Consider the following 23614-nt stretch of genomic DNA (forward strand, 5'->3'; position numbering starts at 1 on the left):
AACCCTTAAGCCTGGGGAACTCCCCAGAAAAGCTAGCTGGCAAATTGTTCTTTGAATCCGGCCTCCTTTCTTGACTTCGAAGAGGTAAGCAATTTCACCTTCCCCAGGCCTGAACTCACAGTGTAACATCAGCTGTAGGTAAGCTTTTTCTCCATGTTACGTAGAAAGGGAGCTTAAGGCCAATACGAATAAAACATTTTGAGTGACAACCAAAGAGGCAGTTTTTACTTTATTTGTTAAACCAGGAGTAATTGATTTAGAAGTCAACTGGAAAGAAACTTTTTAATTCTTCTTAAATTTCAGATTGAATGTGAATGATATTCAAGAAACATGTCAGAAGAATGCCACTTCTGCCTTGCTTGTTGGAAGGAAGGATCTCGTCCAGGTATTTTCCATTCCTTTTGTTGGAGATCTGGATTTTTCTCTTGGAGCAGGTTCCTTTCACTTTATTGTTGTGGTTTAGTGACATTTCAAGGTGTACCTCCTATTTTGTAATTTCTTTCCCATTTTCTTTGCCAAACTGTAGGGCTAGAGCAGCTTTTTAAATCCCTTAGATGTTTGTCTTATTAGTGCTTAGTTGAGGAGGTCCTAAAGCATTTACTAAGTGTTTTTATAACATCCCTTTTCTATTCTAGGGCAGGGTGATTGTTAGTACGTAAATTTGGACGTCTTTATCTTTGCCATTTACACCCTCAGTTCTGTTTTGTTTGTTTTTTACTTTTAAAAATGCTTCATTTCATAAAAGGTTTACCAAGGCATTCCTTAAGATAGAGACACATTCAGTTTTAAAACAAGGTGTAGTATTACAAGAATTAAAATTTCCTTCATCTTTGCAGAAACACATCAGTGCTTAAGCAAGTTGCTCCTATATTGGTGAGGTTTTTTGTTTTTTAGTTATTTATTTATTTTTGTTTGTTTGGCTGTGCCACGCAACTTGCGGGATCTTAGTTCCCTGACTAGGGATCGAACCTGGGCCCTCCACAGTGAAAGCGTGGATTCCCAACCACTGGACCACCAGGGAATTCCTGGTGTTGTTTTTTTTTAAACTGTTTTATTGAGATTATAGTCCATAGACCATGCAATTTACACATTTAAGATGTACCATTCAGTGGCTTTTAGTATATTCACAGCATTTTGCAATCATCACCATAAACAATTTTGGAACATTTCCTTTACCCTGTAAAGGCACCCCACCCCCCTTGTCACTGCTCAAGCCCCTCTTCCCCCATCCAGCCCTCGCCAACCACTAATCTATGTTCTGTCTCTATTGCATCTTTTATTCTTTAGTATGAGGATTAGATTGAGCAATGGAAACTATGAGCTGCTGTCCTATCTGCTCAGTTTTTTCCTTGTAACCCTCCAAATGACCCAGAGCTAAGGCCTCCCCTTGATTTTTATCTGATTGAAAAATCCCTAAGATTTCCTTTTGTCTCCTAGTAAACACCGTCAGGTCTCTGCTGCAAACCCTTTTAAGTGAAACTTAGAGTCATGGATTTAATCTGTTTCTCTAAGGACCCAGCCACCTAAAATTCTGCAAACACTAAGAAGGCAAAACAGAGTAGTGGAAATAGTGGGGAATTTCTAACAGGAGGCGTCAGCCCGACTCTGCTCCGTAATGGTGTAACACTGGGCCAAGTATTTCTGACTCTCTCAGCCTCTGTATATTGTCAAATGAGACCCAAGAGAATAATTGCCTCATAGGGTTGATGAGAAGATTGGATCACGTGCTGAAAAAACATTATCTGAGGAAAAATTACTTCCTAAAGTGTTTTTTTTTTTTTCTTTTAAGTTTTTAGGACTTTTATGGCAGGATTGATTTGGAAGTTCAGGCTAGTCCGAGTGAAGTGGAAAGACCCTTCCCTGGGGTTCAGACATACCTGGGTTTACATCTGGGCTCTGTCCCTTTCATGTTGTGTGATCCTAGGCAGCTACCTAATCATTCTGAACTTCAGTTTCCTCAACTATAAAATAGGAACAATACTTCTAAGGTCCTTATGAGAACTAAATAAGGTAATATGCATTACAGTTTCCATACCTGTATCTGGTAGATGTAAATACCCAGTATGTGGCAAATTATTGCTGCTGTTCTTGCAATTGCAGTCATCATTGTGGTGTGGTCTTCCTTAACGGACTGGAAATGACATCAGTGCAAATGCTTGGAGAATTTTTTGTTATTGTTCTTTTTGCACATATTGAAGATGATGTGTCTACTGTTTTGCATAAATTACAGGAATAAACCTGTCAACTATTTCTGTTGAAGGCACTTAGGAAACGTGTATTACAAGTGAGGAAATAATGGGCCCAAGTTGTCAGCCAGGGTAGTAAACATCCTTTCCTATCCCAGAAACCTATGAACTTCTTCCAGCAACCATCCAGGTGGTCCATTGATCATAGAAATGAATATTTTTCTTTTGAACCAATACTTGTGGGGGTTATTTAAGTATACTGGAGCCACACGATTTAATTGATTTTTTTTAACATATCTGATGTGTTTCTATACCTGTTTTTCAGTATTTTTATTTGCTTATTCTTTTTTTTTCTTCTATTTTAAACTCCTTGATTCAAAGTCTGTATCTTCTTCCTTTCGGGTTTTTCTCAGAGTCTAGTAGTGTTTTCCAGTTGGTGGGCATACAGTGATATATTGCTAGTAAGAAAGATTTCCCCAAAATAATATTCCATTAAAAAAATATATATATATATATATATTTATTTATTTGGCTGTGCCGGGTCTTAGTTGCGGCGTGTGGGATCTTTTAGTAGCAGCATGCGGGCTGCTTAGTTGCAGCGTGTGGGCTCTTAGTTGTGGCACACATGTGGGACCTAGTTCCCTGACCAGGGATCGAACCTGGGCCCCCTGCATTAGGAACGCAGAGTCTTAACCGCTGGACCACCAGGGAAGTCCCCAGTATTCCATTTTTAAAGGTATAGAGGGGAGGGGACTCTGTTGATGGTGTGATGTATTTATACTTAGTGCGTGCTAAATCTTGGATCTAATAGACACGTCATGCACATTAGTTTCTGCTTGAGGACTCCAAGCCCCGTGAGGTTTCAAGTTTGGGGATATTCCTCAGATTTGATGTCAACCAAAAGAAAGCCAAGTCTATTTTTTCTTGGCCTATTTTTCTGTAACTTCAGAGAGTATACTGAAACTTTTGTAATGGAAGGTTTTTCATTATTTGGGCAAAGGACAATCTTAAGTGTGATACCGAATGCATTGTTTTCTCCCTGCCAGTTCACTAATGAAGCAGCAGAAAAAGTCACATGAGTCAGTGGTTAAATAGACCATGCAGGGAAGTTGTTGCATGGTGTCATTCCTCTGTCATCTGCTTCATAAAAGCTTTTAAGGCTGGTGTTTCTCAAATGTGCACACAAGTCCCCCGAGAATCTTGCTAAAATGCAAATTCTGCTTCAGTAGGTCTGGAGTGGGGTGTCAGACTCTGCATTTTAGTAAGCTCCCAGCTTTGGCCGCCCCCAGAGTAGCAAGGCTTTAGGCTGTGTGTGGAGGAGGAGGTGGGGTTCTTTCGTGGTTCGCGGTCCTGTGCTCACCAGTCTGAGTGTGGGTATTTCTCTTTGATTTGTGCAGGTTTGGTCGCTGGCTACAGTAGCTACGGATCTTTGCCTTGGTCCGAAGTCTGACCCAGATTTGGAAACACCCTGGGCTCGACATCCATTTGGGCGACAGCTACTGGAGTCCCTGTAGGTTTTGAGAGCTAAAAGTGAGGAAAATGAGTGATGTCAATTTTAGGTCTATAAACACTTTCAGTGTTTTTGTCTAAGAGAAAAGTACAAAGGCCTGAGGCATGAGAAGAGGAAGTGAGACCTTTCCTTTTAGGGCTGCTGTAATTTCTGTACAGAACTCACTTCTTAGAGCAGAAGGAATTATACCGTATTTGTCATTTATAAAAAGGATTTGGGACTCATGTGTCCTTGAGAGAGTTATGCTTTGGCCCGGAAGTACATCAGTCTGAACACAGGAGTTTGAGTTCTTGAGGTAGAAAGTTTCTTGGGTGCTATAGAATCTCGCCCCTGAGAGCAGGTTAGAGAATTGCGCGTCGGCCTTCGTGTTTTCCAAAGGCCACGATGCATTCACCCTGTTAGACAGTTTATGAAAACCCTGAGTTTGTGTTTGATTTATTGCACTGAAATATGGCAAACTGGAAATACAGTGTGGAGAATGATTCACAACCAGGAAAAACCACTTGAGGTTCCAAGACAGGGAGGCCCAGGTCCTGACAGAGAGATGGAAAAGCTCTCCTTCCTTCAGGTGGAGGTTTGCTTTACCTACTCGTTGAGGCCAGACCTGGGACACGTGCTCATGCTTCAGGTTGCTCATGGTGCTTGTTCTACCCACTTCATATGAGGCTCATGAGATGGTGTGAAAACACCTTAAAACTATTAGACATTGCTTGGTAGGAAAGTATCGAGTCCCTGGGATCTCTACCTCACATTCTATCTAGCACAGTTGTACTGAAAGGAGCAAAGGGGATGTGAAGACCTAAAAGGTAAAACTATCCCCTGTTGTTCTTACTTAATAGCTCAGACTCATAATGCCACCTCCCGAGTCTGTGACCTGCTCCCCATACTGTGGTGGCACCGTGCTCTCTGAGCACCTCCATGTAGCCTTAGGGCATATGAATGGAGGACATAGAACCCCCCCAGGAAGCAGTGTGATGCCTCCTTGGAGTTGGGGAGGCCGAGAGAGCATGTATGGCCTCACTCAGATGTGAGCTGAGTCTCCTTAATTCTTGAAGAAGCTCCATTCAAGTCTGAGCCCAGGCCTGGTTGCCAGCTAGGAGCTTTCAGATTGGTTATATCTAGGTCATGTGTCATACTCAGATACATGTTATTCCAAAACAAATTTAGCCAAACTCAAAGTCGATCATGCCCCCGGATCTGCAGAAAGCCCTCGTTCCTGATGGGGGCTTTTGAGGCAGAATCAAGAATTCTCCCTTCCTTTATGGTTTATCACAGGATATAGTTCCCTGTGCTATACAGTAGGACTTTGTGGTTTATCCATTCTATATAAATGATAATGGAAAAGAGTATGAAAAAGAATGTGTATATATGTATAACTGAAGAACTTGGCTGTACAGTAGAAATTGACACAACACTGTAAATCAACTATACTTCAATAATATAAATTTAAAAAAAAATTCTGACATCCTACCCCGATGGCGACAACCCGCCGCTGTCGTGACAGTCATCCTTCCCCCTGCCCTTCTCGTGACTTCTCCTCTCCTGCGCCCTTTCTCTCCAGGCTGGCTCATTACTGCCGGCTCCGGGACGTGCAGACGTTGGCTATGCTCTGCAGCGTGTTTGAAGCCCAGTCTCGGCCGCAGGGGATACCAAACCCCTTCGGGCCTTTTCCCAGCCGCTCATCTAACCTTGTGGTGTCCCACAGTCGATACGTAAGTTGGGGGTTTCCTGGTGTGAGTTTGACTTTTCCCAGAGGTCGCCGTCATGGGGAACGGCACTCTCACACTGCTCCTGTTTGCTCTGCAGCCCAGCTTTACATCCTCTGGTTCCTGCTCGAGTATGTCCGACCCAGGATTCAACACTGGTGGCTGGAACATAGGTTGGTATGGCCTTAGCCCATGCTGGGTTTTTTTGGGTTTTTTTAAACATCTTTATTGGAGTATAATTGCTTTACAGTGGTGTGTTAGTTTCCACGCTGGGTTTTTATACTCTAAATGTGGTGTGCGATTTAATATGTAATCTGTATTTGATGAATACTCTCCATATTTTTCCTTGTTTCTCATTGACACACACACACACACACACACACACACACACACACACACACACAGTGCGCCGTGAAGCTTGCAGGATCTTAATTCATCTTAGTTCCCCGACCAGGGATCGAACCTGGGCCCGCTGCAGTGGAAGCTTGGAGTCTTAACCACTGGACCGCCAGGGAATTCCCCCTCTTTGCCGTTTTTTTTTTTAAATTAATTAATTAGTTAATTAATATATTTATTTATGGCTGCGTTGGGTTTTCGTTGCTGCACGCAGGCTTTCTCTAGTTGCGGCAAGCGGGAGCTACTCTGTTGCGGTGCACAGGCTTCTCATTGCGGTGGCTTCTCTTGTTGCAGAGCATGGGCTCTAGGTGCACGGGCTTCAGTAGTTGTGGCACACAGGCTCAGTAGTTGTGGCTCTTGGGCTCTAGAGCGCAGGCTCAGTAGTTGTGGCGCACGGGCTTAGTTGCTCGGTGGCATGTGGAATCTTCCCAGACCAGGACTCGGACCCGTGTCCCCTGCATTGGCAGGCGAATTCTTAACCACTGCACCACCAGGGAAGCCCCTCCACCATTGCCCTTTAAATTGAGTATGATAGGGATACTGTAGTCAGAAAGGTCTGGGCTTTTCGTGTTTGAACAGGCTGGTTTCTGGTCTCTCTGCCTTGCTGGGTTGCTTTCCATCTTGTAACCTTAAGAAACTGACAGTGGGACTTCCCAGTGTCCCCCCACAAACACTAACCCGTATCCTTTCTCCTGCACAAACCCCTTTCCCGATCATCTGCCACTTCCTGTTACCTCCCTCTCCCCACGTACCTCCTTCAAGGTAGAGAAATAAAGCTGAGCCTGGTTCCAGGTGGCCGTAAAGGTCTGTTTAATGAGGAAGTGTATTTGTGTTTTCTGGATATTTTAAATTTCTTTTTAAAAATGATCTTAGTTTTGTTGGTTACAAAAGTACTATTTGCCCAGTGAAGAAAAACAAAACAAAAAGCATTAGTGGAGAAAATAGTAATCATTGATTCCCCCACCTAGAAATAACATCTGTTAACATTCCAGAACATTTTCTTCCAATCTTTGTGTGTGTGGGGGGGTCATTCTATATTTGTGGTTTTTGTGTTCCATTTTTGATTTTGTCATGAGCATTTTCTCATGTCACTTAAAGAGTTTTTATAAGTAATGCCTGCCTAACAGTCTACATCATCTCTACCATAATTTGCTTAATCATTATGTGTGTACTTAATTATCAGGTTACCTTAATAGTAAACACCTAGACAAAAAGGTAAGGCTAAGAAAGTGTTCTGTTTAGTTCCATTTCTCAGGATCTTCAACTTAGCTTATCTTTCTTCCAGGGAGTAAGTTGGACACAAGTGCATTATGAGAGTTTTCAGGTATTTCCCATGCCTTCTCTGATTTTCATCTTCTCTTCCCATTTGATTTTTTTCAGTGGGAAGAGAGACAGAGCACATATCTTCACCCTGGGGAGAGTCCTCACCAGAAGAAATCCGATTTGGGAGTCTGACCTACAGTGATCCTCGTGAGCGAGAGCGTGACCAGCACGATAAAAATAAAAGGTAATGACCTTCACGGGTGGGAGCTGCAATTTCATGACGCTTAGATTCTCCAAAATCAGGACTCTTAGCACATTATGTGTCATTTGTTATACTAAGTGCTGTTTGGCCTTGAGCTTGTTTCTCTGAAAGGAACTGACCAGAAGTTTGAATTTGATCCAGGCTTCTGGACCCCGCCAATACCCAGCAATTTGATGACTTTAAGAAATGCTATGGAGAAATCCTCTACCGCTGGGGTCTGAGGGAGAAACGAGCTGAAGTGCTGAAGTTTGTTTCCTGCCCTCCTGATCCTCACAAAGGAATCGGTGAGTACGAATTTCTTTCTGTTCCCGTTACTCTCTGAAAAGTCCTATAATTTAATGTGCCCATAACATAATACTTGGAATGAAGTTCCAGTTTCTCATTTATAAGCAGAAATTTCTGAAGCATTTTGAGTCTGTTTCAAGCTTCTGAAAACCCTGGCATTTCATGAGGTGATTACATTTTTATTGTAACGGAAGAAGTTTTCCATACAATCCTCAGATATTGATTGGAAGTAGGGATATTTATTCAGTGATTCAACTAATGTTTATCAAATTCCTCTCAGTCACAGTGCTAGCACACTCACTCCTTCCCGTGGTGGAACTCACAGACCAGTGGGAGAGAAAAATATAATTACAAATTGTGATCAGTATTTGTGAGCAAACAAAAGGGGTGTTGGGGCAGGGAAGCAGCGGGGGAGAATCTTAGAAGACGTGTCAAGCTGTATCGGGAAGGCTCTCTGAGGAGCTGAGGTTTGCAGGATGGGGTGGAGCCACACATGCAGTGAGAGAGCAGCACGAAGGGCATCCCATGCAGAGGGAGCAGGTCCGTGGGGGAAATAACTTGTTCTTCTAAACAAGTGGAGGAAGACCAGTGTGGCTAGAACATAATGAGTGAGAAGAGTGATGTAAAATTAGACTGTAGGATAGTCAGACTTGAGAGTCATGGTAAAGAATTTGGATTATATTCTAAGTCCAATGGTGAACTTCAAAGGACATCAATAGGTAAGTTATATGACTTCCCTGGTGGTCCAGTGCTTAGGACTCTGTGCTTTCACTGCCATGGGCCCGGGTTCGATCCCTGGTCAGGGAACTAAGATCCCGCAAGCCGTGTGGTGAGGCCAAAAAAAAAAAAAAAGAAAAGTAAGTGATGTGCTCTTGTTTCCATTATAAGAGGATCCCTTTGGCTGTTATAGGAAGAAAGGGTTGGAGGAGGATAGAAGCAGATGTAGGAAGGCCATCTGAAGATTCTTAGAGTAGTCAGAGAGAGATGGACAGCCTAGTCTCTGGGTGACATCAGTGAAGGTGGAGAGAGATGAGTGGAGTAAAAATGTATTTTAGAGGTAGACTCAATATGACTTACTAACAAGTTGGGTATGGGCTTGAGGAGAAGAGGCAAAGCCTAGATGATTCCCAAGTTTCCAGCTCAAGCAACTGGGTAGATGGTGGTGCCATATTCTACAATAGAAAAGATTGGAAGAAAATTGAAAACTCAGTTTGGGACAATTGGAAATGTTGGTGAGGTTCAGACTGTAGAAGTCATGCAGGCAGTTGGATATGAGTCTGGAGCTGAAAGGACAGTTCAGGGCTAAAACTAGGAATGTGGGAATCTTCCCCATGTCGGTGGTGTTCAAGCTGTGAGAGTTGAGTGCGTTTTCCTGGGAGCTGGGGGGTGGGGAGGAAGAGGATGGGAGGAGCAAATAAGAGAGCCCACTTACTCTGGGCCTTGAGAGAAACCAGGACTTGGGGATTGAGTCTTGGAGGAAGAACCAGAAACAGAGACTTAGAATGAGATATCAGTGAGTTTTGAGGAAAAGCAAGACTGTACTATGAAAGAAGCTAAGAGAAGATATGTTTTCTAAAGAGTGACATGGGGCTTCCTTGGTGGCGCAGTGGTTGAGAGTCCGCCTGCCGATGCAGGGGACACGGGTTCGTGCCCCGGTCAGGGAGGATCCCACATGCCACGGAGCGGCTGGGCCTGTGAGCCATGGCTGCTGAGCCTGCACGTCTGGAGCCTCTGCTCCGCAACGGGAGAGGCCACAACAGTAAGAGGCCCGCGTACCGGTTAAAAAAAAAAAAAAAAAAAGAGTGACATGAAAGACAGATACAAGAGTGGACTGAACACACACTGATTTCCTTTCTCTCCCAGATCCTGCCGAAGTGCCTACATAGAGCTTTTCTGTAAAGACACAACCATGCGAGGAGAAGTAATGTTGGCAGTAAAACTTGGGACCTGGTGGGGCAGATAGGTTAGTGATACCTGATCTCACGGGGAGAAAGCTGAGCCCTGAACTGGCAGGCAGAAAGACAGCAACGCACATGGAAGAACCCCCGGGTGGCTCAGGAATTAGTGGTACCGCGTACCTCTGCAAGTGGCATGAAGGTGAGGTCAAAAACAGGAGTATTGTGTCATGGCCTTTCTAGGGTCCCCAGATCCCCACTCCTAGTTTGCAGAGCAGTTACCACCCTTCCTCTCCCCCAGCAGAAAACGGAAGTTCATTCTCCAAAGAAGGTGGACACATTTCCCAATAAAGGGGCCGCCACGTAGCTAGCATACGAATGAGGAAAGACCCAGGAATGTAGAGAAGATCCTAGAAGCTTCCAGAGAGAGAAAACAGGTCACATACAAAGGGTAGGAATACGAATAGCATCACACTCCTCGGGAGCAGTGAACTAGATACTGGAACTAGATGACAGCAGTGCAGCAGTGCCTTCCCTGTTCTCAAGAAAATGACCCTCTTAGAATCTCTTAGAATTCTAACCTAGAATTCTGTACCCAAGGTATCCATCAAGTGTAAAAGTAGGCCTTCAGCCTATCCAAGGAGGAGAAATAGATTCAAGCCAGGAAACCAGGGTGTTGGGATGATGGTGAAGGGAGATGTACGTGACAGACCTGAAGACAGACCAGTCCAGGTTGGAGCTTCAGAGCATTGTCTCCAAGAAGAGAAAAAAAAAATCTGTGTATTTCAGTATATATAGTGTATTTCAGTATTCAGTGTATTTACAGAAGATTCAGATGTTTGGAGATGAATTATCAATAAGTATGTAACTAAGCAAACAGGAAAAACAAGACTACCTCTAGGAGGAACAAAATGTGCAAGAAAGAAAGGAAGTCATCATGGTACGTGGCTTGGCTTGAATAATATTTACCTAGAGAAATAATGTGAAAACAGTGCTGATCCAACCAACTGATAATAGAACCACATGGGGAAGATGAGGAACAGGTGGTACATGAGTCTGGTTGGGGAGATTGGGGAATGAAAGAGCTTCCACCGGGGAAGGTCAAGAGACAGTGCTTAAATATGACAATTAAATAGCTTTATGAACATGTTGTGTAGAGATAGGGAGGTAGGAACAGAAGAAATAGTTAAGAATTTCCTCTAGAGGGTGATGGATGTGGGAGTGGAAGGGAATGCTGCTTTTCATAACACGATACATAGAATAATTTGACCCTTTAAGTTGTGCGAGTATAGTTTCAATTAAAAAAAAAAACCAAACTAATATATAAATACATACATACTAATACATACATTGAATAACAAGGATTATTTTAATATGGATTATCTTTTTTAAAATTTATTTTTTTAAATTTTTGGTTGTGTTGGGTCTTTGTTGCTGTGCACGGGCTTTCTCTAGTTTTGGCGAGCGGGGGCTACTCTTCGTTGCGGTGCGCAGGCTTCTCATTGTCATGTCTTCTCTTGTTGCAGAGCACGGGCTTTAGGTGCGCAGGCTTCAGTAGTTATGGCACGTGGGCTCAGTAGTTGTGGCTCGCGGGCTCTAGCGTGCAAGCTCAGTAGTTGTGGCACACGGGCTTAGTTGCTCCGTGGCATGTGGGATCTTCCCGGGCCATGGCTCAAACCCGTGTCCCCTGCATTGGCAGGCGGATTCTTAACCACTGCGCCACCAGGGAAGCCCCAAATATGGATTATCTTGGTGCGCGTACGTAAAGAAATGCAGACAGAAAATGCTATTTGGGTACATATTTTTCAGAGCATCTACATGCATGAAAGTATATCAGGGAGAGATTAATGATGGCCTGGAGCAATTTGTCTTTTAAAATTAGTTTCCAGGAAAATAAATGAATCACAGAGATATGTAACTGATGTGTCAATCCGTCAATCAGTTAGACGTATTGACATCTCCTATTATAAAGGTCGTGCTGGGTTCTGTGGGCTGGACAAAGAACTGTAAAGTGTGGTTTGGGGAGGGGGTCATTCAAGAAGTCTATAATCCAATCAGAGAGATGAAACAGAAGCTCATGAAGACTCAAATGATGATTGAGAATGAATAGTCTGTCCTAATACCATTACAAACAATGCTAAAAATTTCAGAAAGAAGGGGGGAGTGTGGATTGTGGAAGAGTCACAGACAAAAACATTAAGTATTTCATCCTTAAAGTTTTTCCTTTGGAAGAGTCAGACTACCCAAATACAGGAAATAGCAGGTATTGAATATGACAAGGTTGCCAAGTTGGTCTCCTCCTGGTGGAAAACCAGCAGTTTCCTCTCACAGTTACCACATCTGCAAGGGTCACTCCGTATCAGCAGCAAGATTTGAGGGATGAAGTTGTTTTCATTTAGGGGATTAGATATTTATAGAAAGGACTCCAGGCTTCATTTATTTTGATGAGATAATGCTAGACAGAGTATTCTTTACAAAAAGAAAAAAGAAAAAAGGAAAAAAAAACTCCATATGCAAGGTGGTTTTCATCTTTGTTTTTTCTATTGAGGTATGAGGCGCTAGGTCAGAATGGTGGTAGAGAAGGTGCAGCCCACCCCGAGTTCCTATCTGCCCACCTGAATTTTATTCAGCAATTTTCTGTTTTGGTTTATTAATTTAATGTCTTATTTACTTGGCTGGGTTTACTTACATTTGTGTAATGTGGTGTTAATTAACACACATAACTCTTCTGTGTGATTAACAAACTAGAATTGTATGACACTAAACCTTTGGAGTTAGCTTCCACCTGGAGGTTCCGTAAAGCCTTGGGAATCATAATTTGATCGTTCCATGTACAAGCAGTATTTTTATTGTCCTTATTAGTTTGTCTGTTAGGAACCAAGAATGATCCATTTCGCCTCTACCAGGTTTCACCTGCAAAGCCTGTACCTGTGATTCTGTGCCTCCTTCCCTGAGATCCCCCAAGTTAATCAGTGTTCCAGGGAAAGACACTTGACAGCTTTGTGGTTTTCATCAGTGTCTTATAGTTTTCCGAGTAAAGGTCTTCTACCTCCTTAGGTAGGTTTATTCCTAGGTATTTTATTCTTTTTGATGTGATGGTAAATGGGATTGTTTCCTTAATTTATCTTCCTGATAGTTCATTGTTAGTGTATAGAAATGCAACAGATTTCTGTATATTAATTTTGTATCCTGCAACTTTACTGAATTCGTTGATGAGCTCTAGTAGTTTTCTGGTGGTGTCTTTAGGATTTTCTGTGTATGGTATCATGTCATCTGCAAACAGTGACATTTTTGCTTCTTCCTTTCCAATTTGGATTTCTTTTATTTATTTTTCTTGTCCGTTTGCTGTGGCTAGGGCTTCCAGTATTATGTTGAATGAAAGTGACAGGAGTGGTCATCCTTGTCTTGTTCCTGATCTTAGAGGAAATGCTTTCAGCTTTTCACTGTTGAGTATGATGTTAGCTGTGGGTTTGTCATATAAGACCTTTATTATGTTGAGGTATGTTCCCTCTATGCCCACTTTATGGAGAGTTTTTGTCATAAATGGATGCTTAATTTTGTCAAAAGCTTTTTCTGCATCTATTGAGATGATCATATGGTTTTTATTCTTCAATTTGTTAATGTGATGTATCACACTGATTGATTTGCTGAAAAATCCTTGCATCCGTGGGATGAATCCACTTGATCAAGGTGTATGATCCTTTTAGTGTATTATTGGATTCAGTTTGTTAAAATTTTGTTGAGAATTTTTGCATCTGTGTTCATCAGTGATATTGGCCTGTAATTTTCTCTTTTTGTGTGGTATCTTTGTCTGGTTCTGGTATCGGGGTGATGCTGACCTTGTAAATTATGAGTGTTCCTTCCTCTGTGATTTTTTGGAATAGTTTGAGAAGGATAGGTGTTAACCCTTCTCTAAACGTTTGGTAGAATTCACCCGTAAAGCCTTCTGGTCCTGGACTCTTGTTTGTTGGGAGTTTTTAAATTACTGATTAAATTTCATTACTGGTAATTGGTCTGTTCATATTTTCTTTTTCTTCCTGGTTCAGTCTTGGGAGATTGTACATTTCTAAGCGATTTTGAACACATTCCACATCCCTTTGTACCTCCTAAAGTGACAAAAGTTAGCATGTTTACCAGCATCACCCAAAGTGGATGCATACTCTTACCAACTGTTAACTGGTGGTCATGCCATTATGTGCAACAATGAGTGGCAAGAGAGAATATTAAGATTATGCTCAGTGACTTAGTGTTTTTGTATTTTTTCTCTTTGGGAATTTAAATCCCTTTAGAAATTGTCTACACCCCTAAAGATTATTTGTTAGTTAAATGAAATATAAGTTCAAGGTCTTAAAGTTAATAAGGATGTTAGAAATTATGTTTAAGTGACACACTAAAAAGAAACATGATTACTAATGATGTATTGAATTTTTCAGCAAGATGACATTTTAATCATTTTACCCAGATAGAAGTGGAGAATAGTTTACATATACAGTTATCTCAAGTGCCAAAGAACAACCCTTTTAAAAAGACGTGTTATTATCATTCAGTTTACGTGAACACATGGTTTTTACATTTTCATAATTTTAAATGTTGAATCTTTTCAAACCAATAAAACCAGTAAAGGAAACTTAAGAAATACTAACTAATCAGTTTTTAATGAGAACGCAAAGTCTTACATAATATATACAGTTATGCTTTACAGAACTAGAACAAAAAATTCTTTAATTTGTATGGAAACACAAAAGACCCCACATAGCCAAAGCAATCCTGAGAAAGAAAAATGGAGCTGGAGGAATCAGGCTCCCTGACTTCAGACTGTACTACAAAGCTACAGTAATCAAAACAGTGTGGTACTGGTGCAAAAACAGAACTATAGATCAATGGAACAGGATAGAAAGCCCAGAGATAAACCCATACACCTATGGTCAATTAATCTATGACAGAGGAGGCAAGAATATACAATGGAGAAAAGACAGTCTCTTCAATAACTGGTGCTGGGAAAACTGGACAACTACATGTAAAAGAATGAAATTAGAACACTCTCTAACATCATACTCAAAAATAAACTCATAATGGACCAAAGACCTAAATGTAAGGCCAGACACTATAAAACTCTTAGAGGAAAACATAGGCAGAACACTCTTTGACATAAATCGCAGCAATATCTTTTTTGATCTGTCTCCTAGAGTAATAAAAATAAAAACAAAAATAAATAAATGGGACCTAATTAAGCTTAAAAGCTTCTGCAGAGCAAAGGAAACCATAAACAAAACAAAAAGACAACCCACAGAACGGGAGAAGATGTTTGCAAATGAAGCGACCAATAAGGAATTAATCTCCAAAATACGCAAACAGCTTATGCAGCTCTGTATCAAAAAAAAACCCCAAACAACCCAATCAAAGAATGGGCAGAAGACCTAAATAGACATTTCTCCAAAGAAAACATACAGATGGCCAAAAAGCACATGAAAAGGTGCTAAACATCACTAATTATCAAAGAAATGCAAATTAAAACTACAATGAGGTATCACCTCACACCAGTCAGAATGGCCATCATCAAAAAGTCTACAAACAATAAATGCTGGAGGGGGTGTGGAGAAAAGGGAACCCTCCTACACTGTTGGTGGGAATGTAAATTGGTGTAACCACTATAGAGGTTCCTTAGCAAACTAAAAATCAAACTACTGTATGATCCAGCAATCCTACCAGGACATATATCCAGAGAAAAACATACTTTGAAAAGACACATTCATCTCTATGTTCATAGCAGCACTATTCATAATAGCCAAGACATGGAAGCAACTTAAGTGTCCACTGACAGATGAATGGATAAAGAAGATGTGATACGTATATACAATGGAATATTATTCAGCCATAAAATAACAAAATAATGCTATTTGCAGCATCATGGATGAACCTAGAGATTATCATACTAAGTGAAGTAAGCCAGAAAGAGAAAGAGAAATATCATATGATATCACTCATATGTGGAATCTAATTTTTTTTAAATGATACAAACGAACTTATTTACAAAACAGAAACAGACGTACAGATACTGAAAACAAACTTATGGTTACCAGAGGGGAAACGTGACGGGGGAAGGATAAATCAAGAACTTGGGATTAACATACACACATTACTATATATGATAGATAACCAACTAGGACCTACTGTAGAGCACAGGGAACTCTACTCAATATTCTGTGATAACCTATATGAGAAAAGAATCTGAAAATGAATGAATATATGTATAACTGAATCACTTTGCTGTATCCTTGAAACTAACACAGCATTGTAAATCAACTATACTCTAAGAAATTTTTTTTTAAAAAGTTATGCTTAGAGAAAGAAGACACCTTTTTTCTGGGGGGGGTGGGGGGGCTGCGTTGGGTCTTCCTTGCTGTGTGGGGGCTTTCTCTAGTTGCAGTGAGCGGGGGCTACTCTTCATTGCGGTGCGTGGGCTTCTCATTGTGGTGGCTTCTCTTGTTGCAGAGCACAGGCTGTGGGCTCAGTAGTTGCAGCACGCGGGCTTCAGTAGTCGTGGTGCACAGGCTTAGTTGCTCCATGGCATGTGGGATCTTCCCGGACCAGGGCTCGAATCTGTGACCTCTGCATGGGCAGGTGGAGTCTTAACCACTGCGCCACCAGGGAAGTCCCAAGACATAGCTATTTTTAACCCAAATTTTCTAACCAGTTTATCTCAGGATTTACTTTAACTAGGAACTACCATAAAATTTTTTCCTTAGTTACCATGTATTTAGAGTCTCTATTTGTCCGTTTTTATGACTACGTGTTGTGGTGAAGCAGAGGAGCTGGCTTTGATAGAAGAAAGAAACCAGGACCCTTCCTCTACAGTAGGAGGTGAAAGAAGAGGGAGATGTGACGAATTGAGGGTGTTGAGATGAAGTGTCCCCCATTGGAAGGCTTCTGTTTTCTTAGGGAAGGGAGGGAAGAGGCCATCGGGTGAGAGAGAGAGAGGCATGTGGGAGGGGTTTAAGAATATGGCAGAGGTGTGAGGTGGGCACCTGGGAGTCGGGGAGGAAGAGCCTGACCACTGCACACAAGCCGGGAGTCTACCTGGAGGTGCGGGCAGTGAGACGAGCATCCTGACGGTGCGCCTTCCCATGGGAACGCTCCTGGGCTGACGCGGAGGAGGCCAGGGATGGGGCTCATCCAGGTGAAGGTTTTGCCAGGTGGTACCATGAGGGAGAGAGGGGCCAAGGAGTTCAGGATATTTGCAAAAAAGTGACTGTGGGGCTTCCCTGTGGTGCAGTGGTTGAGAGTCCGCCTGCCGATGCAGGGGACACGGGTTTGTGCCCCGGTCTGGGAAGATCCCACATGCCGCGGAGCGGCTGGGCCCGTGAGCCATGGCCGCTGAGCCTGCGCGTCCGGAGCCTGTGCTCCGCAACGGAAGAGGGCACAACAGTGAGAGGCCCGCGTACCGCAAAAAAAAAAAAAAAAAAAGTGACTATGAAGTAGAACCGTGTGATTCAGGCTGGTCAGAGGGGAAACTACAGCCAGAGAGGGGCTGATCGCATGGAAGTGCCAGTGGACTTTGGATAGAATGAGAGACGGTGGTGGATTAGAGGTGAGAGGACGGTGACCTGGGAGGCCAGGTGTACAGAGGGTTAGTGGCGTGGATTTTGAAGATGCCAAGGATTGGGGTGGAGGGAAGATTGAGAACCAAGAGCAGAAGTCTTCAGGGCATGGGGTGGTGGGTGTCCAGAATGTCGGTAGATGACAGTAGAGGGAAAGGGTGAAGCCAGGGAGCAGTAGCCTCAAGAGGAGAGTACGGTCTGGAGGCAGCCATGCGCCACCCTCCCCTCCCACCCCTCCATCTTTAGGATGTAAGACAGAGCCGGCCTTCCCTTCGGAGGAGGCTGAGACACAGCGGGGTTTGGTTAGGGCCGGGTGGTGAGAGGACCGTTCCCAGAAGAGCCTGTAGAGCACGTGGGAAGGTCTGCAGTCGATGCAGCACAGTGGAAGGAGGTCTGGGAGGAGGAAGGATCTCCAGGTAGCAGGGGGTGAGCAAGGGAGCTGGGCGGTTAACGTGGGCCGCCTGGCCCCAGGGCCATGGCTGAAGCGGACAGGGACTTCGGGGCAGGCGGGGACCAGCGGAGCAGGGCGGTCCTAACCGCTCTCCCCCACGCTGGGGCAGCCCTGTGGTGGCCTGACTCCGTCCATCTTAGGCTGCTGGGTCATTGGCAGGCAGGTAGGGAAGAGATTGTAAGACCAATCAGCTCTTGCCTGAGTGTCGACTGATCCTTCAGTGCTTTCAGACAAATGTTTAACTGCCTTCTCTGCATCTGTAGCTGTTGGGGTGGAAGAGGAATGAGATGGAGCCTCGACCACTGCAGACACTGGGGTTTCCACCCAGGGCCTCGGGGAGCAAGGCGCCTGCTGTACCCTCTGCCCGCACCCTTCCACTGTGGTGATGACAGCAGCTCCTTAGTGAGGTTGTAGAAGAAGGGGTTCTGCCATTAAAAAAAAGAAAATTGAACAGCAGGGGTCTAATAGGATCCTACAGAATCCCCCAGATGAGTACCTCGTTATTACTCACAATGCCTGGTTCCCCTTTGCAGAACTGAACTCACCATGTCTCTTTTTCGGCCGTCTCCACCCTTCTCCAGAGTTCGGTGTGTACTGCAGCCACTGCCGGAGTGAGGTCAGGGGCACGCAGTGCGCCATCTGCAAAGGCTTCACGTTCCAGTGCGCCATCTGCCACGTGGCCGTGCGAGGGTCGTCCAACTTCTGCCTGACCTGTGGGCATGGGGGACACACCAGCCACATGATGGAGTGGTTTCGGACCCAGGAGGTGTGTCCCACCGGGTGTGGGTGCCACTGCCTGCTTGAAAGCACTTTCTGAACTGACAGCCCGTGGGAGTTGTGGGAAATCCCAGAGAACCCGTCAATGCCGGTTGACAAGCTCTCTGCCAGGAGAGAGGCTCCAGAACCCACCCCTAACTAGACAGGGATGTGTTCTCCTCAGAGGCTGACACGGTGCCAGCTGTTCATGAGCCTTTGCTTCTCTTTTGTTGGCTGTTGGTGGCATGGATGTCGGTGGAGGAGGACACAGGCAGGTGGAAGTTTTCTTGGAGAAAAGCACCTGCCTCCAGAGCCGTGTTTACCTTTAAGACGACAGCATCCTTTCTGATGCCATCAGAGAGATCAAGGTTGGTTGCAAAGGACAGTCTCCTGAGCCAAAGGACCGTGGACAAATGGGCCTGTGACATAAGTTTATGCATTTATGACCTGATGGACTGTGGCCTTTTAAAATATACTTAAGTTATAAATATGTAATGTACTTAAGGATCCTTAAGATGTATTTTTCTGTTTGTTATTTCTCTTCCAGCTATTCTCCCTTGGCTAATAAAATTCTAGTCATCGCTTGAAAAACAAAGAGATGAGGTTGAACGATATTTTAGTGAATGGTTTTTTATTCTGCTTCTAATTGAAATTAACTGTTTGGCATAGGACCAAAGTCAGCGCTCACATTTTCAGAGGAAATGCTGATTTGCTTTTGTCATCCAGCAGGAGAAAATAGAATTTGACATTTAAGGTTCTTCCCAACCCCAAGAGTTTTTTTTTTAATCATTTCTTTTAACAAAGGAAAATGAAATTACATGGCAGCATTGCTGTGAGAGCCTCCCGTTGCCACTGTGCTGGTTGGCTGGGTTCCCGTAAGTGCCTTCACTCTTCCCTTGGGCTCCTTCATAGCCTTTGACCCATGTTTCTCTGCATCCACCAGTTCTCCAGAATGCAATGCTTCCCATTTTGTATGTGCCAGGAAAGAGACATCTTCTTTTCAATATTGCTACTGAAATTTATATTTATTTATTTTTAATTTTTTTTTTTTTGGCTGCATTGGGTCTTAGTTGCGGCACAAAGGGATCTTTTGTTGCAGCGTGGGCTTCTCTCTAGTTGTGGCATGCGGGCTTTCTGTCTCTAGGTGTGGCACGCAAGCTCCAGAGCATGTGGGCTCTGTAGTTGTGGCGTGTGGGCTCTCTAGTTGAGGCGCACAGCCTCAGTAGTTGTGGTGCGCAGGCTTAGTTGCCCCGCAGCATGTGGGATCTCAGCTACCTGACCAGGGATTGAACCCACGTCCCCTGCATTAGAAGGCAGATTCTTTACCATTGGACCACCAGGGAAGTCCCTATATTTATTTCTTAGAATTTTACAATTCCAAATTGATTAGCTTAAGAAATATAACTCCATGTCTCAGAATGTGAAAGTGTTGTACATCACTGTGGGGTTTTTTGTTTGTCTTGTTTTGTTCTTGAATTTTCATTCATTTATTTATTTTTTGGCTGCACTGGGTCTTTGTTGCTGCGCAAGGGCTTTCTCTAGTTATGGTGAGCGGGGGCTACTCTTCATTGTGGTGCGTGGGCTTCTCATTGTGGTGGCTTCTCTTGTGGAGCACGGGCTCTAGGTGTGCGGGCTTCAGTAGTTGTGGCATGCGGGCTCAGTAGTTGTGGCTCACGGGCTCTAGAGCACAGGCTCAGTAGTTGTGGTGCACAGGATTAGTTGCTCTGAAGCATGTGGGATCTTCCCGGACCAGGGCTCGAACCTGCGTCCCCTGCATTGGCAGGCAGATTCTTAACCGCTGCGCCACTGGGGAAGTCTGCAGCGCTGTGTTTTAAACTACAGATCAGGACCCATTAATAGATTGTGAAATCAATGTAGTGGATAAACCAGAATTTTAAAAAATGAAACAGAGTGGAAGAGACATATCAGAACTTACCATAGTGTAAACATTATTTTCTGTAACTTGTTTACCAGTGTATATGCACACACCTGCACATGTGTATAACAGATCACAGTGTAAATTCCTTCCTTCCTGAGGGTTGTGGTCAAAACGTTTCCAAAGCACTGTTTTGGATGATGCTTATATGAACATCATCCCTGTGTTACTGGGCACAAAACACCATGACATAAGAAAGGCCTGGATCCTGTGCAGTGAGAGCAGAGCTTTAACCTTGGGCTATGATCCGAGGTAAGATGCCAGCGTCTTTGCAGAGTGGGCTGAATAACTAGGTGTCGTAGGTACATGGGAGGTGGATAAAGGAGGCGGCCAAAGACGTCGGAATTTGTTCACTCTTGTTCACTTGTTTATATCGACACTGCTGTAATGGCACCACGGGATAAGTCGACAAGTTTTTACAGTAAGTCCCCTATGTACGAACAAGTTCCATTCCGAGAGCGTGTTTGTAAGTCCAATTTGTAAGTCTGACACAGCCTAGGTACCCAGCTAACACAATTGACTATATAGTACCGTACTGTAATAGGTTTATAATACTTTTCACACAAATAATACATAAAAAACAAACAAAAAATAAAGACAACATTTTTAATCTTACAGTACAGTACCTTGAAAAGTACAGTAGTACAGCACAACAGCTGGCATACAGGGGCTGGCATCGAGGGAACAGGCAAGAAGAGTTACTGACTGGAGGAGGGAGAGGAGGTGGGAGATGGTAGAGCTGAAGGATCGTCAGCAACAGGAGACAGAGGGCAAGCTGCAATTTCACTCATGCCTGACATTGATGGCAAAGATTCTGGTTCCTTGCTGGACTGAATTCTATCTACCCTCTTGAAAAAACGGGTAGTAGCTCTTTTTTCTCGTCATAGATGACACGGTAGCACTGGATTGCATTCTGAATGGCTGCTGCAACCTTCTTGTACCGTTCTGTGTTCGGGTCCTGTGCCTCAAAAACTAACAGTGCCTCCTCAAATAAAGAAAATCCCCTTTCCATTTCCTCCGTTGTGAATCTCTTCGGTTCTTCAGTTACTTCTTCCTCTTGTCTCTCTTCGTCCTTTCTCTGGGCCTCCAATTCCATCAGGTCTTCATTAGTAAGCTCCTCGTGTTACCCAGCAACAGCACTGTACAATAAAGTACACAAAAGCACAGTCACTTGTAGAGGATGCACGTACATGACAATGTCTGCCAGACACGTGAACTAACTTACTTGATGGGACAGGCACGTTCTCATCTTTGAAAGTTTGCAACTTGAAGGTTTGTATGTAGGGGACTTACTGTACTGAGGATCTGTCACGTTCCTCAGTGAAGTCACACCATTTGCAGAGAACAGTCTTTTCCTGTTCCCCCAGTGCTTGAACTCATGTCCTTTGACTCTGTTCCCTTATGGCAGTTATCATTATTTTCCAGTAAGACTTGTGATTGAAAAGCAGTCAAAACTTTCAGGAATAGATAACGGATGTGAACTCGGCCATCACTTTGAAAATGTACAACTAATCCTGGGAGACTGGTTATTACCTCCCGAACCAAGTAGCAGAAATCCCTAGCGTTACCACCAAGGGGGATGCCTGTTAGTGTTTGGGAAGTCCTGTATGGGAAGGCCCAAGGATAAATTCGTTTAATTTGGACTAACAGAAAAAAAGGTAGGAAAAGCATAGACAGGAGTATCCGGCTTTTCCTTCTATCATAAAAGTATTCCTCTTACAGTAACACAACTCTCATAACAGTCTCTTAGTACTATCTTTATCTGGCTACGTTCAGCCAAGATACAGTATAAAGGATGCGAAGCGATTGGATAGAAATGATGTCCCTTTTCTCACTGAGCTCAGCTTTGCTGTCACGGCTCTGGATTGCCACGCAGGAAAGCACTGTCTCTCACTCTCTGTGCTTTCAGAAGATTGAAAGTATGGCCTCCATAACCTGGCCCTCCCTGCTAGATGCCTCTGTGTCCAAACTGGGAGTAACTCTGGTTTAAAGGCCTGGAGCCAGGCCAGACATTACTGTCTTCTGCCACTATCTTGATTTAGAGAGAATCGTTGATGAAGAACACCTCCAAAACCGTCTCTGTGGTTTTTCTTCTTTTTCTAGTGGAGATCAGAAATGGAAGAAAGGGAGAAAAGATCAACACTGGTATCCAAAATAGGTGGATTTTCTTTCCTGTCAGGAAAATGTCCCACTTTTCCCAGCAAACGTTGCTGGCTTTTAGGAGGCTTGGGCCAACCTGTTTCTTAATCAAACTTTCTTCCTTCCGTAAACATTTTGGACACAGATGCAACAGAGGTAAAATAGTTGTGCAGTACAAATAGAAGATATACTCTTTCTTGTTTTAGCCACAAAAAGCTTTGATAGAGTTGGAAATCCTGAAATAGAAATGGTCGAAGGAATTCCAGGTGAAATTTTTTCAGAGCCTAGAGCTTCCTGACTTTCTACCTTTTTAAACCTGAGAAACTGTTAACACTAGGTGGCAGCAGAGATCTAGACTTGGTGAATCTGATAGCTTCCTAAGACTGAAATGAGGTTGCCGGTAAAGATTAAACCAGACTAGTCTATACCTGGTTCTCCAGTTGTGAAAGGAAAGATCTGCTCAATTCATCTAGGTTCATCGATCCGGTGATTGAACAGGTATATGCCATCGGAAAAGGAAAGCTAGTTGAAGTCCTGCCCATCACCTCCTCTAGTATGAAAATTTCTCACACATCATGGCGTTCCCTCTACCTACCTCATTATGTCCTTTCATTCAAAGATCAACTTTGGGTTGGCAAACATTTAATACGTCTCAATACATTAATACTTAAGTAACGAATTTTTTTTTAAAGGACAGATTCTACTTTTCCACCCATCCACTTAACAAGTATCCGTTCGGTTTCAGGCACTGTGCTACCCTTTGTAGAAACATGCTTGTTCATTAGACATGATTCCTTCTGTTTCATGATCTTGCATTTTAGTGTGCGCTATGCTTATAACGAAGGTCTTCTGGGTTAGAAATTTGGAGTGGTGGAAATAGGGGCTGTGAATCTCAAGACCTGTGTTCCCACCCCAGCTTTGCTGTGTGACTGTAGTGCAGGCACAGAGCTTCTGTAAATCTCTAATTACTCACCTATTAGGAAAAGGGGCAGAACTATTTCAGGTGTTGCAAATTCCAAAGCTTATGGGGATCAGGCACGTACCAGAAATACAGGAAGCAAGTGGATGTTATGATTTGTTTTATAAAGACACTTTAAGTGGAATTCTTTAGAAAGACATTTTGCATATGAAGCACATTGGACTGTTTTCTCTTACACAAAGAATTTGTCTTTCCCATTTTTTTTTTCTTGAAACCCTCAGCCTTCTAGATCTTCCATTTGTCTTCCCATGT

General features: G+C 43.3%; 1 protein-coding gene and 1 non-coding gene across 10 annotated transcripts in view; one reads left to right on the top strand and one right to left on the bottom strand.

The window, feature by feature from the left end:
* WDR59 (WD repeat domain 59) overlaps positions 1-23614 on the top strand; it is a 123302-nt gene that overhangs the window by 66820 nt on the left and 32868 nt on the right. For 3 of the 9 annotated variants that reach the window (XR_007474412.1, XR_007474411.1, XM_049703708.1), the window contains exons 20-25: positions 304-385; positions 3584-3696; positions 5258-5408; positions 5503-5575; positions 7179-7305; positions 7465-7607. Coding sequence is in view for 7 of the 9 variants with exons in the window: in XM_049703708.1 (XP_049559665.1) it covers positions 304-385; positions 3584-3696; positions 5258-5408; positions 5503-5575; positions 7179-7305; positions 7465-7607 (689 nt within the window). In the remaining 2 variants the exon portion in view is untranslated. The other 6 variants (XM_033434349.2, XM_004273268.4, XM_033434350.2 and 3 more) reach the window with 5 other exon arrangements.
* Positions 2825-2897, bottom strand: TRNAR-CCU (transfer RNA arginine (anticodon CCU)). Its single transcript has one exon. It is a non-coding gene; the product is annotated as a tRNA-Arg (tRNA).

Source organism: Orcinus orca, chromosome 20 (assembly GCF_937001465.1).
Source record: "Orcinus orca chromosome 20, mOrcOrc1.1, whole genome shotgun sequence".
NCBI lineage: Eukaryota > Metazoa > Chordata > Mammalia > Artiodactyla > Delphinidae > Orcinus > Orcinus orca.